Source organism: Orycteropus afer, unplaced genomic scaffold (genome assembly GCF_000298275.1).
Source record: "Orycteropus afer afer isolate SDZICR_OR568_19922 unplaced genomic scaffold, OryAfe1.0 scaffold00007, whole genome shotgun sequence".
In the NCBI taxonomy this organism is placed as follows: Eukaryota; Metazoa; Chordata; class Mammalia; order Tubulidentata; family Orycteropodidae; genus Orycteropus; species Orycteropus afer.
The window spans coordinates 16,385,144-16,397,768 of record NW_006921594.1 but is presented as its reverse complement, the minus strand read 5'-3'; the positions used below and the strand labels follow the sequence as shown (position 1 = coordinate 16,397,768).

The 12,625-nt window shown below is 36.7% G+C and overlaps 1 protein-coding gene across 1 annotated transcript in view; it reads right to left on the bottom strand.

Annotated features, from left to right (window-relative positions):
• ORC5 (origin recognition complex subunit 5) overlaps window positions 1–12,625 on the bottom strand; it is a 101,383-nt gene that overhangs the window by 60,493 nt on the left and 28,265 nt on the right. Inside the window, exon 6 of the mRNA XM_007944529.2 lies at window positions 10,434–10,564. Coding sequence (XP_007942720.2) covers window positions 10,434–10,564 — 131 coding nt within the window. The remainder of the gene's footprint in view (window positions 1–10,433; window positions 10,565–12,625) is intronic.

The window sequence follows — 12,625 nt, the reverse complement described above, 5'->3', positions numbered from 1 at the left end:
AGAATAACGTCTTTGTTAGAAATGCACATTAAAGGATTCAATAGTGATGGGGCATCAGATAAAAATGTACATTCAAACATGCTTGGAAAAAAGAAGGGAAATTTACTTTTACTGTGTCCTGTAAACTTTAAATTGCTTCAAAAAGATTTTTTACATATATTTTAAAACACTGAATACTTTTGTTATCTTGAAAATTGTGTATCTAATAATATAATCAGAGCAAATTATTAACATTTCAGTTCAAATGAATACAGTTGTGATACAACAAGAACTATTAACTATTCAAGGCAGTATTTTTTTTTGTTTTTTGTGATCTGGGTGAAAGTTTACAGAGCAAATTCAGTTTCCGTACAGCAGCTCACATACATTTGGTCTCATGACACTGACTATAATTTCCCACAATGCAACAGCTCCCCTCCTACTTCCTCCCCATAGTTACCTCTTCCCTGTGTCTTTTCCTCCATGTACTCCTGCCCTGAGCTGTCTCCCTATGCCATATACACAGCCCTTCTATTCTCCCATGATTGTTCTCTCCAAGGAGTGTATCTACCTAGTGTAAATGTTCAGCTCATATGCCTGTCTTTTGTATGGATGGAAGCCAGAGGAGTGGGTTCAATTCCAGACCTGAAGGGCAGCTAGGGGCCATAGTCTCAGTGGTTCCATCAGGCTCTATCAGACCAGTAAACCTGGTCCTTTTTTTTTTTTTTTTAAATAAGTTTTGTTCCACATTGTTCTCCCACTCTATCCAGGAGATCCCCCTCTGAGTGGTTGACAGTGGTAGCCAGGCACCATCTAGTTCTTCCGGTCTCATAGTCATATAGGCTTAGGATCGTATGGGGTACTAGTCATCAAGGCAATATTTTAAAAGCACTCTGAAAGGGTCTAACTGAGAGAGCTAGCTCAAATATTCCTTCTTGCTTACCACATATATTTAGCTTCTCAGAACATGCTACAGCTTTATTCAACATGGACCAACATCTCAAATATATGGTGAACAAAAGATAAAAAAGAATACATACTTTAGGTTTCCATTTACATGAAGTTCAAAAACAAGCTAAGCTAATCTGTAATATCCCACCATTCACCTATCAGTTTCTTGTGCTGTGGTGGCTTGAGTGTTGCCATGAGGCTGGAGGATATGCCACTGGTGTTTCAAAACACCAGAAGGGTAACCCATGGTGGACAGGTTTCAGCAGAGCTTCCAGACTAAGATAGACTTGGAAGAAAGAAGGGGCCATCCACTTCTCAAAGAACTGGCCAGTGAAAACCTTATGAATAGCAGTGAAACACTGTCTGATGTATTACTGGAAAACTTTATGAACAGTCCTGAAACACTGTCCAATATGTTGCCAGAACCCCTAAGGTCAGAAGGCACTCAAAATACAACTGGGAAAGAGCTGCCTCCTCATATTAGAGCTGACCTTAATGATGTGGATGGAGTAAAGCTTTAGGAACCTTCATTTGCTGATGTAAAATGAGAAGAAACACGTACAAACATTCATTAATAATTGGAACATGGAATATACAAAGTATGCCTCTAGGAAAACTGGAAATTGTCAAAAAGGAAATGAAACTCATAAAGATCAATATCCTAGGCATTAGTGAGCAAAAATGGACTGGTTTTGGCCACTTTGAATCAGACAACCATATGATCTACAACACAAATTGAAGAGGAATGGTGTGGTATTCATCATTACAAAGAATGTTTCAAGATATATCCTGAAGTACAATGCTGACAGTGATAGGATAATACCCATACACTTACAAGGAAGATCAGTTAATACTACTATTATTAAAATTTATGCACCAAGCACCAAAGCCAAAGATGAGGACATTAAAGATTTTAACTAACTTCTGCAGCCTGAAATTAACCAAACATGCATTCAAGATGTGTTCATTATCACTGGTGATTGGAATGCAAAAGCTGGAATCAAAGAAGAATCACCGGTAGATGGAAAATATGGCTTTGGTGATAGTATAACACTGGAGATTCCATGACAGAATTTTGCAAGACAAATGACTTATTCGTTGCAGATACCTTCTTCAACAACATAAACAGCAGCTATACACATGGACTTCACCAGGTGGAGTACACAGGAATCGGATTGACTACATCTGTGGAAAGAGGCGATGGAGAAGCTCAGTATCTTCAACCAAAACAAGGGCAGGAGATGACTGTGGAACAGCCCATCAAGTGGTCATATGCAAGTTCAAGTTGAAGCTGAAGACAACTAAACAAGTCCATGAGAGCCCAAACAGACCTTGATTACATTCCTCCTGAATTTAGAGACCATCTAAAGACTACATTTAATGCATTAAATACCAATGACTGACAACCAGAGGAATTATGGAATAACATCAAGAACATCATCCAGAAAGAAAGCAAAAGGTCACTGAAAAGACAGGAAAGGAAGACAAGACCAAAATGGATGTCAGAAGAGACTGTGAAACTTGCCCATGAATGGAAAGTAGTATAAAGCAAATGGAACAACCGACAGGATAAAAGAGCTGAACAGAAGATTTCAAAGAGCAGCTTGAGAAAACAAAGTCAATTATTATAATAAAATGTGCAAAGACCTGGAGTTAGAAAACCAAAAGGGAAGAACATGCACGGCATTTCTCAAGCTGAAAGAACTGAGGAAAACATTCAAGCCTCGAGTTGCAATACTGAAAGATTCTATGGGCAAAATATTGAATGATGCAGGAAATATCAAAAAAGAAAAAAAAAAAAAAGATGGAAGGAACACACAGAGACATTGTACCAAAAAGAACTGGTTGATGTTAATCCATTTAAGGAGACAGCATATGATCAAGAATCAAAAGTACTAAAGGAAGAAGTCAAAGCTGCACTAAGGGAAGTAGCCAAAAACAAGGATCCAGGAATCGGCTGGATACCCACTGAGATGTTTCAACAAACGGATGCTGTGCTGGAGGCACTCACTCAGCTATGCCAAGAGATATGGAAGACAGCTACCTGGCCTACTGAATGAAAGAAATCCGTATTTGTACCCATTCCAAAGGAAGGTGATCCCACAGAATGTGGAAATTTTGGAACAATACCATTAATATTACACCAAGTAAAATCTTGCTGAAGATAATTCAAAAACAACAGTTGCAGCAGTTTACTGATAGAGAACTTCCAGAAATGCAAGCTGGATTCAGAAGAGGACATGGAACAAGGAATATCACTGCTGATGTCAGATGGATCTTGGTTCAAAGCAAAGAATACCAGAAAGATGTTTACTTGTGTTTTATTGACTATACAAAAGCATTTGATTGTGTGAATCATAACAAATTATGGATAACACTGAGAAGAATGGGAATTCCAGAACAGTTCATTGTACTCATGAGGAACCAGTACACAGACCCAGGAGGCTGTCGTTCAAACAGAACAAGGGGATATTGTATGGTTAAAAATTAGGGAGTGCATCAGGGCTGTATTCTTTCACCATACTTATTCAATCTGTATGCTGAGCAAATAACCCAAGAAGTGGAACTATATGAAGAAGAATGTGGCATCAGGATTAGAGGAAGATTCATTAACAACCTGTGATATGCAGACAACACAACTCTGCTTGCTGAAAGTGAGGATGACCTGAAGCACTTACTGATGAAGGTTAAAGACTATAGTCTGCAGTGTGGATAACATCTCAACATAAAGAAACAAAAATCCTCACAACTGGGTCAATAAGCAACATCACAATAAATGGAGAAAAGACTGAAACTGTCAAAGGTTTCATATTACTTGGTTCCAAAATAAACACTGATGGAAGCGGCAGTCAAGATATCAGACAATATATTGGATTGGGTAAATCTGCTGCAAAAGACCTCTTTAAAGTGCTGAAGAGAAAAGATGTATCTTTGATGACTAAGGTGTGCCTAACCCAAGCCATGTTATTTCCAATTGCCTCATAAGCATGTGAGAGCTGGACAACGAATAAGGAAGAGTGAAGAAGAGTTGATGGTTTTGAGTTGTGGTGCTGCAAAAAATACTGAAATACCATGGACTCCCAAAAGAACTAACAAATCTATCCTGGAAGAAGTACAGCTGGAATGCTCCTTGGAAGTGAGAATAGCCAGACTTCATTTGACCCACTTTGGTCATGTTGTCAGAAAGGATCATTCACAGGAGAATATCATGCTTGGTAAGGTGGAGGGTCAATGAAAAAGGGGAGGGCCCTCAATGAGATGAATTGACACGGTGGCTGCAACGATGGGCTCAGTTATAGCAAGTATTGAGAAGCTGGCATAGGACTGGGCAGTGTTTCGTTCTGTTGTACACAGGGTCGCTGTGAGTCGGAGCCGACTTAATGGCACCTAACAACAATCATCTTTGGTATCAGAAGTCAGACACTCTCTAGGGAGGAAAGAAGAGGCAGAGACTGGAAGGAAGCATGAAGTGGGCTCCTGGGATGCTGGGAATTTTCTACTTTTTGACCTGGACTGTATTTACATATGTGTTTCCATTTTGTGGTAAGTCATTGAGATATACGCTTATGGTTGATGGGCTATACTTTAATCAAAAAGTTAGAACAAAGAAAAATAAAAACAGATTTAATTAGAAGATCTCTCCTAATTAAAGAATCTGCCTCTCCCTTAAGAACCTTTAACCAAAGAGTAGCTTTCCTCTATGTGGATGGACAGCCATGTCCATAAAGCAATCAGTAACAAAAACCACTGAGTCAATTCCAACAAACAGTGACCCAATAAGACAGAGCAGAATCACCCCATCTTTCTCCTGTGGAGCAGCTGGTGTGTTCAAACTGCAGACCTTTCAGTTAGCAGCTGAATGCTTAATCACCGTGCTTCCAAGGCTATGAAGCAATCAGTTCAAGGATATTTAACAATAGTGAAGAATATCCTTTCACCAAGCTGTCAAATACAATCTGGCAATCAATGGAATGATAGCTATTCTGCCAGATTACCTCTCAAACTTCACATTTCTTTAATGTAAAACTTTAACCAGTGTTTCATCATACAAAGCTTCAGTGCATTATTTAAAAAACCAAACTCAACTGCCATCAAGTCGATTCCAACTCATGGCGACCCCCACTGCATTTCTGAGGCAGTAAATTTTTATTGAAGTAGATTGCCCATCTTCCTTCTGCAGAGCAGCTGGTGTTTTTGAACCCCCAATCTCCGTTAGCAGTCAAATGTCTTAGACGCTACACCACCAGAGCCCTCCTTTATATTAGCAGTCTCCATACTTGTACTCCAGTTCATGTTCCTGTACACTGTAAGATTTTTTTTAAGTAAGTTATTTCTAAGTCCATAAACTTTTTTTCATGATTGATCTTTTATTGTTAAATAGAGTAATGGTAGAAGAAATGATTATGATTGTTATGTGTGTGAAGATTATGAAGGCTGTGGTATATAGGTTAATCTGCAAGACTTTTTTGAAGCGCCACCCCCTACCCTTTTTTTTCCTTCTCGAGCATTGACTAGTATTTGGTGCTTGATTCTAGCAAGCCTTTTGCTTCGTTTAGTTTGGATGCTAAGTAAGGAAATCCACCTTTTCTGGTGATTCAAAACCATGATTCTCCTATGAACTGTTCTAATCGTAGCCTTGCCAGCAGATGGGCTGGCACCTACAGTAAGACTAGCTTCTCACCTACTCACTCATTTTCTGTTCAAATCCTTTATAGTAAGATGAGAGGCTAGGAGCTGAAATTTTCTTTGCAGTTTCTGTGATTACTTCTTGTAGGTTTCCAGATCTGAAATGCATTGTTGTTGTTGTTATGTGCCGTCCAGTTGGCCCGACTCATAGCAACCCCTCCTTGGGTTTCCGAGGTGGTATCTCTACTGAAGTAGATTGCCCAACCTTCCTTCCAAGGAGTGGCTGGTGGGTTTGAACCAGCAGCCTTCTGGTTAGCAGGCAAGTGCCTTAGCCACTATGCCACCAGAGCTCCTCTGAAATGCAAAGTGACTTGCAAAAGCAAAAGCTGTAACACTCAGTCCTACAGCTGTCAAACTTTCTGCCAGTCCCTGCTCAATGTTGGCGTGTACTAGGCATACTGCAGCTCCTGAATGGCAAAGACAATGCCAAGTCCATAAAATTTTGCTCAGCAAAGGAAGGAAATGAAAATTAATCAACTCTTCAATAGGTATCAGGCATTCTCTCTTTTCATCACAAAACTCCTCTGAGGTAGGTATTACACCCATTTAACAGATAAGACCACTAAAGTTCAAAAAGGGTAAGTAACTTCCCTCAAGATCACACACTTGGTAAATAACAGAACTTGTGTTTCTTCATCTGTAAAATGGGGATTTGTAATATTACCATCTTTCACAGAGTTGTTTTAAGAACTAAATGAATTCATATCAGTGTTAGGCTTAGAATGGTGCCCAGCACACAGTAAGAATTCAACAAATGTTGGCTATTACTTAAGAGAGTAAAGTATAGTGGTTCTAAGCATATGCTGTGGAGCCAGACTACTTGATTCTTTATTCACAAAGTGCTGCATTCCAGTTCTTGCAGACCTTATGCATTCAATTTTATGCATTCCAGTTTCTCCTCTGCATACAGCAATATGGAAGATAAGCTAAAATAACTAGGATGTAGAGACACACATTAGAGAACATTGGCTTTATGAGTCCACTGACAGCTAGAGGACAAATGTGTAACCATTTTAGAACTGTCACAATCTCTCACTCATCAAAATGTAAAGGAAAAAAAAAATCATGTTTTAAAAATACATTAAAGCATTTGAGATTTGAGAATGTCATGACAGTGTTTGAAGTATAACCGTAACACTGAAAAGCTGCATATGAGATGACTGAGCTCCGTGTGAGGCAGCAAAGTCTCTATTTGTGCTTCGAGTAGATTCCCTGCACCAGCTCTCTTCACCATCCTGCTGCCTAGAGCTCACTCCTCCTGTTCTCCAAACACCCATGGGCCATCTACCCAGCCCCATCCTTAAAAGTGAGGTCAAAACCTCTATTTCCTTAGAATTGCTGGGTCCTCAAACATAAAATCAAACTCCCTGCCATCGAGTCAATTCCAACTCATAGCGACCCCCTTGGGTTTCTGAAGCAGTGTATCTTTAGGGAAGTAGATTGACAGGTCTTTCTGCAAATCCGTGGTGGATATGAACTGCCAGTCTTCTGGCAAGCAGTCACATGCCTTAGGCACTACACCACCACATCAGCTACATTATTTAATTTAAATTATTTACAGAAAGAACTAGTATTTAAAAAGAAGTTTTTTCCAAAGAATTATTGTTAGTGTTATCAGTAATACCACCTAATATCATTATAGATATTATTTATAAGCACTTTAACATAGATTATCTCATTTTATGCTCATAAAAATCATCTGAGGTATGTATTCTTAGGCCCACTTTAGAAATGAGGAAACTGAAATAGAGACATTAGGTGTCATATCCAACATGGCACAGCTGGTAAGCAGAAATAAGGTATTTTAATACTAAATCCTATGCTTCTTCTACCATAACTCCCTTTTTAGTCACTAAATAGTAATCAATGTCACTAGCCACTGAGACCAAAAAATCAACTGCCATTACAAACCTGGCATTGTACCCTAAAAGACTTACGCTCTGGCTAAGCTTTTTCTTGAGTTAACATCTAAGAAAAGTAGTATGTAAGCAAATTATAATATTTAGGGGAAAAAGGTTTGAACTATAGTAAATTCATTTTTTGCTAGATGTTTTTAAAAATGATCACACTATCAATGAGACTATCTAAAGTTTATTTCAGAAAATGAACTATTCTGTGTTTGGTATTTTTATCACCATAAAAATAACTTCTTCAATTGACCTTTTAAAGAATTATAGTAATTATTATTATTTTTAGGAACAGCATAAGGATTATTAAAGAAGAACCACCTAAACAAATATTCAAAGAAATATTTTACTTTCTCCTATCTTATGCTACCTATAAGGAGCTCTGGTGGCACAGTGGGTAAGGCATTTGGCTGCTAACAGAATGTCGGTGGTTCAAATCCACCATGGGAGGAAGATGAGGCAATATACTTCCGCAAAGATTTACAGCCTCAGAAACCCTATGGGGATAGCTATGAGTCAGAATCGACTCAATGGCAGTGGGTTTGGTTTGTTTTGGTTTATGCTACCTACAGAGATGTTGTTGTTGTTATATGCCATCGAGTCAGACCCGACTCATAGTGACCCCTCCTTGGGTTTCTGAGGCAGTATCACTACGGAAGCAGATTGCCCAACCTTCCTCCCAAGGAGTGGCTGGTGGGTTTGAACCACCAGCCCTCTGGTTAGCAGTCAAGTGTCTTAGGAATACCAAGGCTCCCACCTACAGAGAGAACTTCCAAAAAATACTTTATACAATGAAACCTGTGACAGCCAGAACTAGAAGTGACTGTCTTGTTTTTCTGGGTCTCCAAGTTTTCCACCTTTGACACGATGGCAGCTATCACTTTTCTATCACTCTCTATTCAGTGGAAAGTATTTGAGTTTTCCTTTTCTGACAGGTTTCAACCTTACAGAGGTTCTGGCTTTCACAGATTTTAATACAGAAATACCAATTTCTAAAGCAAATTTTTAAAAGCACATGCATAGAAAAGATGCTCGGAAAAAAAATCTTTCATAGGCATTTTATTTGATTTTCAAAAAAATATGCCAGTATGAACTTTGAAACAAAAAGTAGTATCTACTTGATGAAAAAAATGAATTAAAATATCTTTATTCTCCTATTTATTATACACACAGAAAATTAAAACCATTAGGCTATATTTTTTTCTAATACTTAAAGATCATATACACACACACATACACACATATCCCCCTCCCCCCCATAGTACCAGTAGAAGCTTAAAGAGCACTGGCGGTACAAAGGTTAAGGCATTTGGCTGCTAACCAAAAGGTTGGTGGTTTGAACCCAATGGCTGCCCCATGAAAGAAAGATAAGGCAGTCTGCTTCCATAAAGATTTACAGCCTTGGAAACCTAATAATGGGGGTCACTATGAGATGGAATCGACTCAATGGCAGTGAGTAGAGGCTTAAACCATACTTCAAATTTATGAAAATGATTTTTTCTAAAAAAGCTATAATCGCATCCCTATCCCTAAATAAAAATCATTCCTCAATGAAACTCAAAGCACTTTACAAATACTATGTTTAAGTATATATTTTCTCCCTGTTATATATATTTTTCCTAGAAATATTTCCCCAAAATAATTCTCCCTTCTTGTACTTTATAATGCATGTTGAAATGGCTGTGAGCAGACTTCCCCAAGATGCAAGGACAGCAGTGCTAAGTGGTGGTAACTGCCAAGTTATTTCCCAGGAAATTCAGAGGATGAGCATTTGCTCCTGGCTCCACCCCATCCAGGTGCCTTTCATGGGCCCTCTCTCCTCTCTATAAGTATCTTCTTTTGTCATTTCTTTGGGTGCCACACTATCAATCCTAAGATATTCAACTTCTGGAGAGATGGTAGAAATGAGCTGCAAGTAATACAGCTTGTTTTCTTTTCTCTACTCAAAAGATGCTGGAAATCTACACCGAACACAGAAAAGGCCTGAAGTCTAAACTTCCAAAAAAAATACTACATGTGAATACAGTTTTAAATAGGTATCTTCTATATTCTCTGCCTCTAGGTCACATTCAAATATACAGTGAATCCTTCTCAGTAATATTTTTCAGAGCAAAGAAAGGTCAAAGCAAAGCAAACTGCTAAAAGACATGGAATCTGTTACGTTTGAATGTGACTGTTTTCTAGCTTTAGATATATTGTTATTTTCTTTTCCATGAGTGACGGGATCTTAAATATTCACTGGCAGTTTCTAAAAGGGAGTATTCTAAAAGGTATTATAATATTCTAAAAGATATTCTTGCCTCCTTCTTTTCCACAGCCCCACAACTGAAGCAAAAAAGTCAAAGAAAAATAAAAGTAAGTATCATTTTCCAAATTGCTTGTGGAATATAAATAGCTATTCTAATTTTTTTTTAAATAAAAAGATATTTTATACAAAGATTATTAACTCAAGGTCAGTGACTAATGAAAGACCTGTAATTAAAGCTTCTGCTCATACTCAAGTATATCTAGATTTCAGAGCACAATCAGTACATAGAGAAACAGAAAGAGGTCTGTTAGAAAAAAATCAAGATATAGAATTACTTATTAATTGTTTACATCTCTTTTCTGTTGCTCTTCATTTTGATTTTAAATGCAGTTCTGCATTTCCTGTAACTAGATAAAATAGAAAGAAAAAAAGAAAACACTCTTAAAGAGGAGTAAAAAGACATAACTGAAGATATATCAAAATTTTTCTGATCAACTCAACTTTCTACTAACCAACAAACTTACTACCTTCTTATGGTAGTCAGCCATATCCAAATTCCCAGAATAAATTTTCAGCTTCCAGACTATCTCTCTATCTCACACTATTTCTACATGGAAAAATACTAAAAGGCATATATTTTTTAAATCAAGACGATAACTCACCAGATGCCTGAGCTCTTTCAAATCCCGGCAGACAGTGTAGAAAACTCCAAGAAGAATATTAATGTAGGCAGCATAAAAATCAGCTGAATATTCTGGAGGATGATCATGGGACAAAATCTTTTGAAGGTTCCCTATTCACAAGACATAATTTATAATAATTTACACAGCACCCCAATCACATCTTCTAATATTTTATAACAAAGGTTTAAAACAATGTACCCAGGACTAGGTATAATTAAGGAATGATAAAACTGTTGCAAGATTATAGAAAAGTAACAACAATTTTGTTTGAAATAAAAGAAAACAATTACAAATGTAATCTAACGTTTAAAAAAAAGAATATTGGTCAATACAAGTAAAAGAGTGACATCAAAAGAAAATGTCAAGAACCTTAATTAATATCAAAATTAGTATCAAAATTGATAAAAACTATATACTCATAAATCCATGAAGCTCAAAAAATCCCATACAAGATAAACAATAAAACCTTTTCTTCCTCACCTTTGTATTTATTTAAAAGACAACAGTTTAAAGCCAAAACAGTAACAATGTATTATGGGATTTACAATAAATGTAGAAGTAAAATAAAAGATAACAATAACACAAAGGTTAGAAGGTGGGGAATTTTAAGCAACTGAGGTTTTTCAATTATTTGTTATCACAGCATCACTTAACCTATTCTAACTGACATAATGACTAAACAAAGAAAAATGAAGTGTATTATAATTTATCTGAAGTCTAGAAAACAAAAACATTAACAAAATAGGAATAGTTTGCACATGGTAGAAACCAGAAAACAAGAATTCCAAATCATGCCCCTTAGCCATCATCGCTGCTAAGAAGAAAAGTTGTCCTAAACAGACACAATATGATACACAAATATCAAGTTATTATGGTTGCATGATTTTAGCCACTAAGATCCTCCCTTTGTGCTAGTTCCATTTTTACTCTGACCATAATTTAGTTTATTAAATAACATTTCCTTATTTAATGGTTTTTAATCTGATTATAGTTCTTAAAAAAAACTTGATACACAAAATTCCTCTGAAATTTAATAAAATTACATTTGGCTCTATTATCCTATACTTTTCAACAATCTTTTTGCCTACACTTTCTAAAATTCACAAGATCACTTTAGTTGTGTCTCTCCACTTACACTGCTTTGTATCTTAACTTTAAAATTCCTAATCAATTTCTACAATTCATTATACCATACTTTAATTCAACTTCACTAAGATATACAAAACCAACGTTATTTGTAATTTTTCTTAAATTCAAAATAATTTTACAGTATTAAGGCATAAAGTGGTCATGAAAAAGTTCAGCTATGAACAGGGATGACATAAGGACAAATAAACATGGTACTGTTTTGTTTTTGTTTTATGAAATGAAATTTGATTTACTCTTTTTTCTATTGAACTGTTTTCTTCTTTCTCTTTATTTAGTAAATTTCATGGAAAAGAAGCTATTGAAATTAAGGGCTCCCTTCCTCTATTGTGGGTTATATTTTTCTATCTCAGTTAATTAGCTAAGGCAAGAAGTGTAACTGCTGTTCTTGTAAAAATAGGCAAAAATGTGTTAATATACCAAAGAATGTTTATAGCTGATTAGTTCACAAAGTGTTAATGAGGCCAAGGGCAGGGAATGAAAGTTATTTTTTGTTAATTATTTTTTATAGCCTATTAACCACCTTATAAGGAGCTCTGGTAGCTTAGTGGTTAAGCATGTGGCTGCTAACCAAAAGGTCAGGGGTTCAAGCTCACCAGCCACTTTCCAGAAGGATGAGGCACTCTGCTTCCATAAAGATTTATAGCTTTGGAAACCCTATGGGACAGATCTACTGTGTCCAAAAATAGGTCACTATGAGTCAAAATCAACTCGATGGCAGATGGTTTGGTTTTCGGTTAACCACCTTATGCTTCACAGTCAATATATTTGAACAGAAGAATTATCTTTGTACAGTGACATTCAATTATAAATTTAACTATTCAGCAACACAAAAAGCTATTGTGTTCCTCTAAAAACAAAAATCATCAAGATCTTTGAAAGTTAAGATTAAATACAACCCAAATTAGAGGATTCCAAGATGGCAGAATAGCCAGAAAGACTGCACAGACCCTCTTCAACAAAGAAAAGGGAAACTAATTAACACAGACACAGAAGATAATCCTGGACCCCTGAGCCTTGAAGCG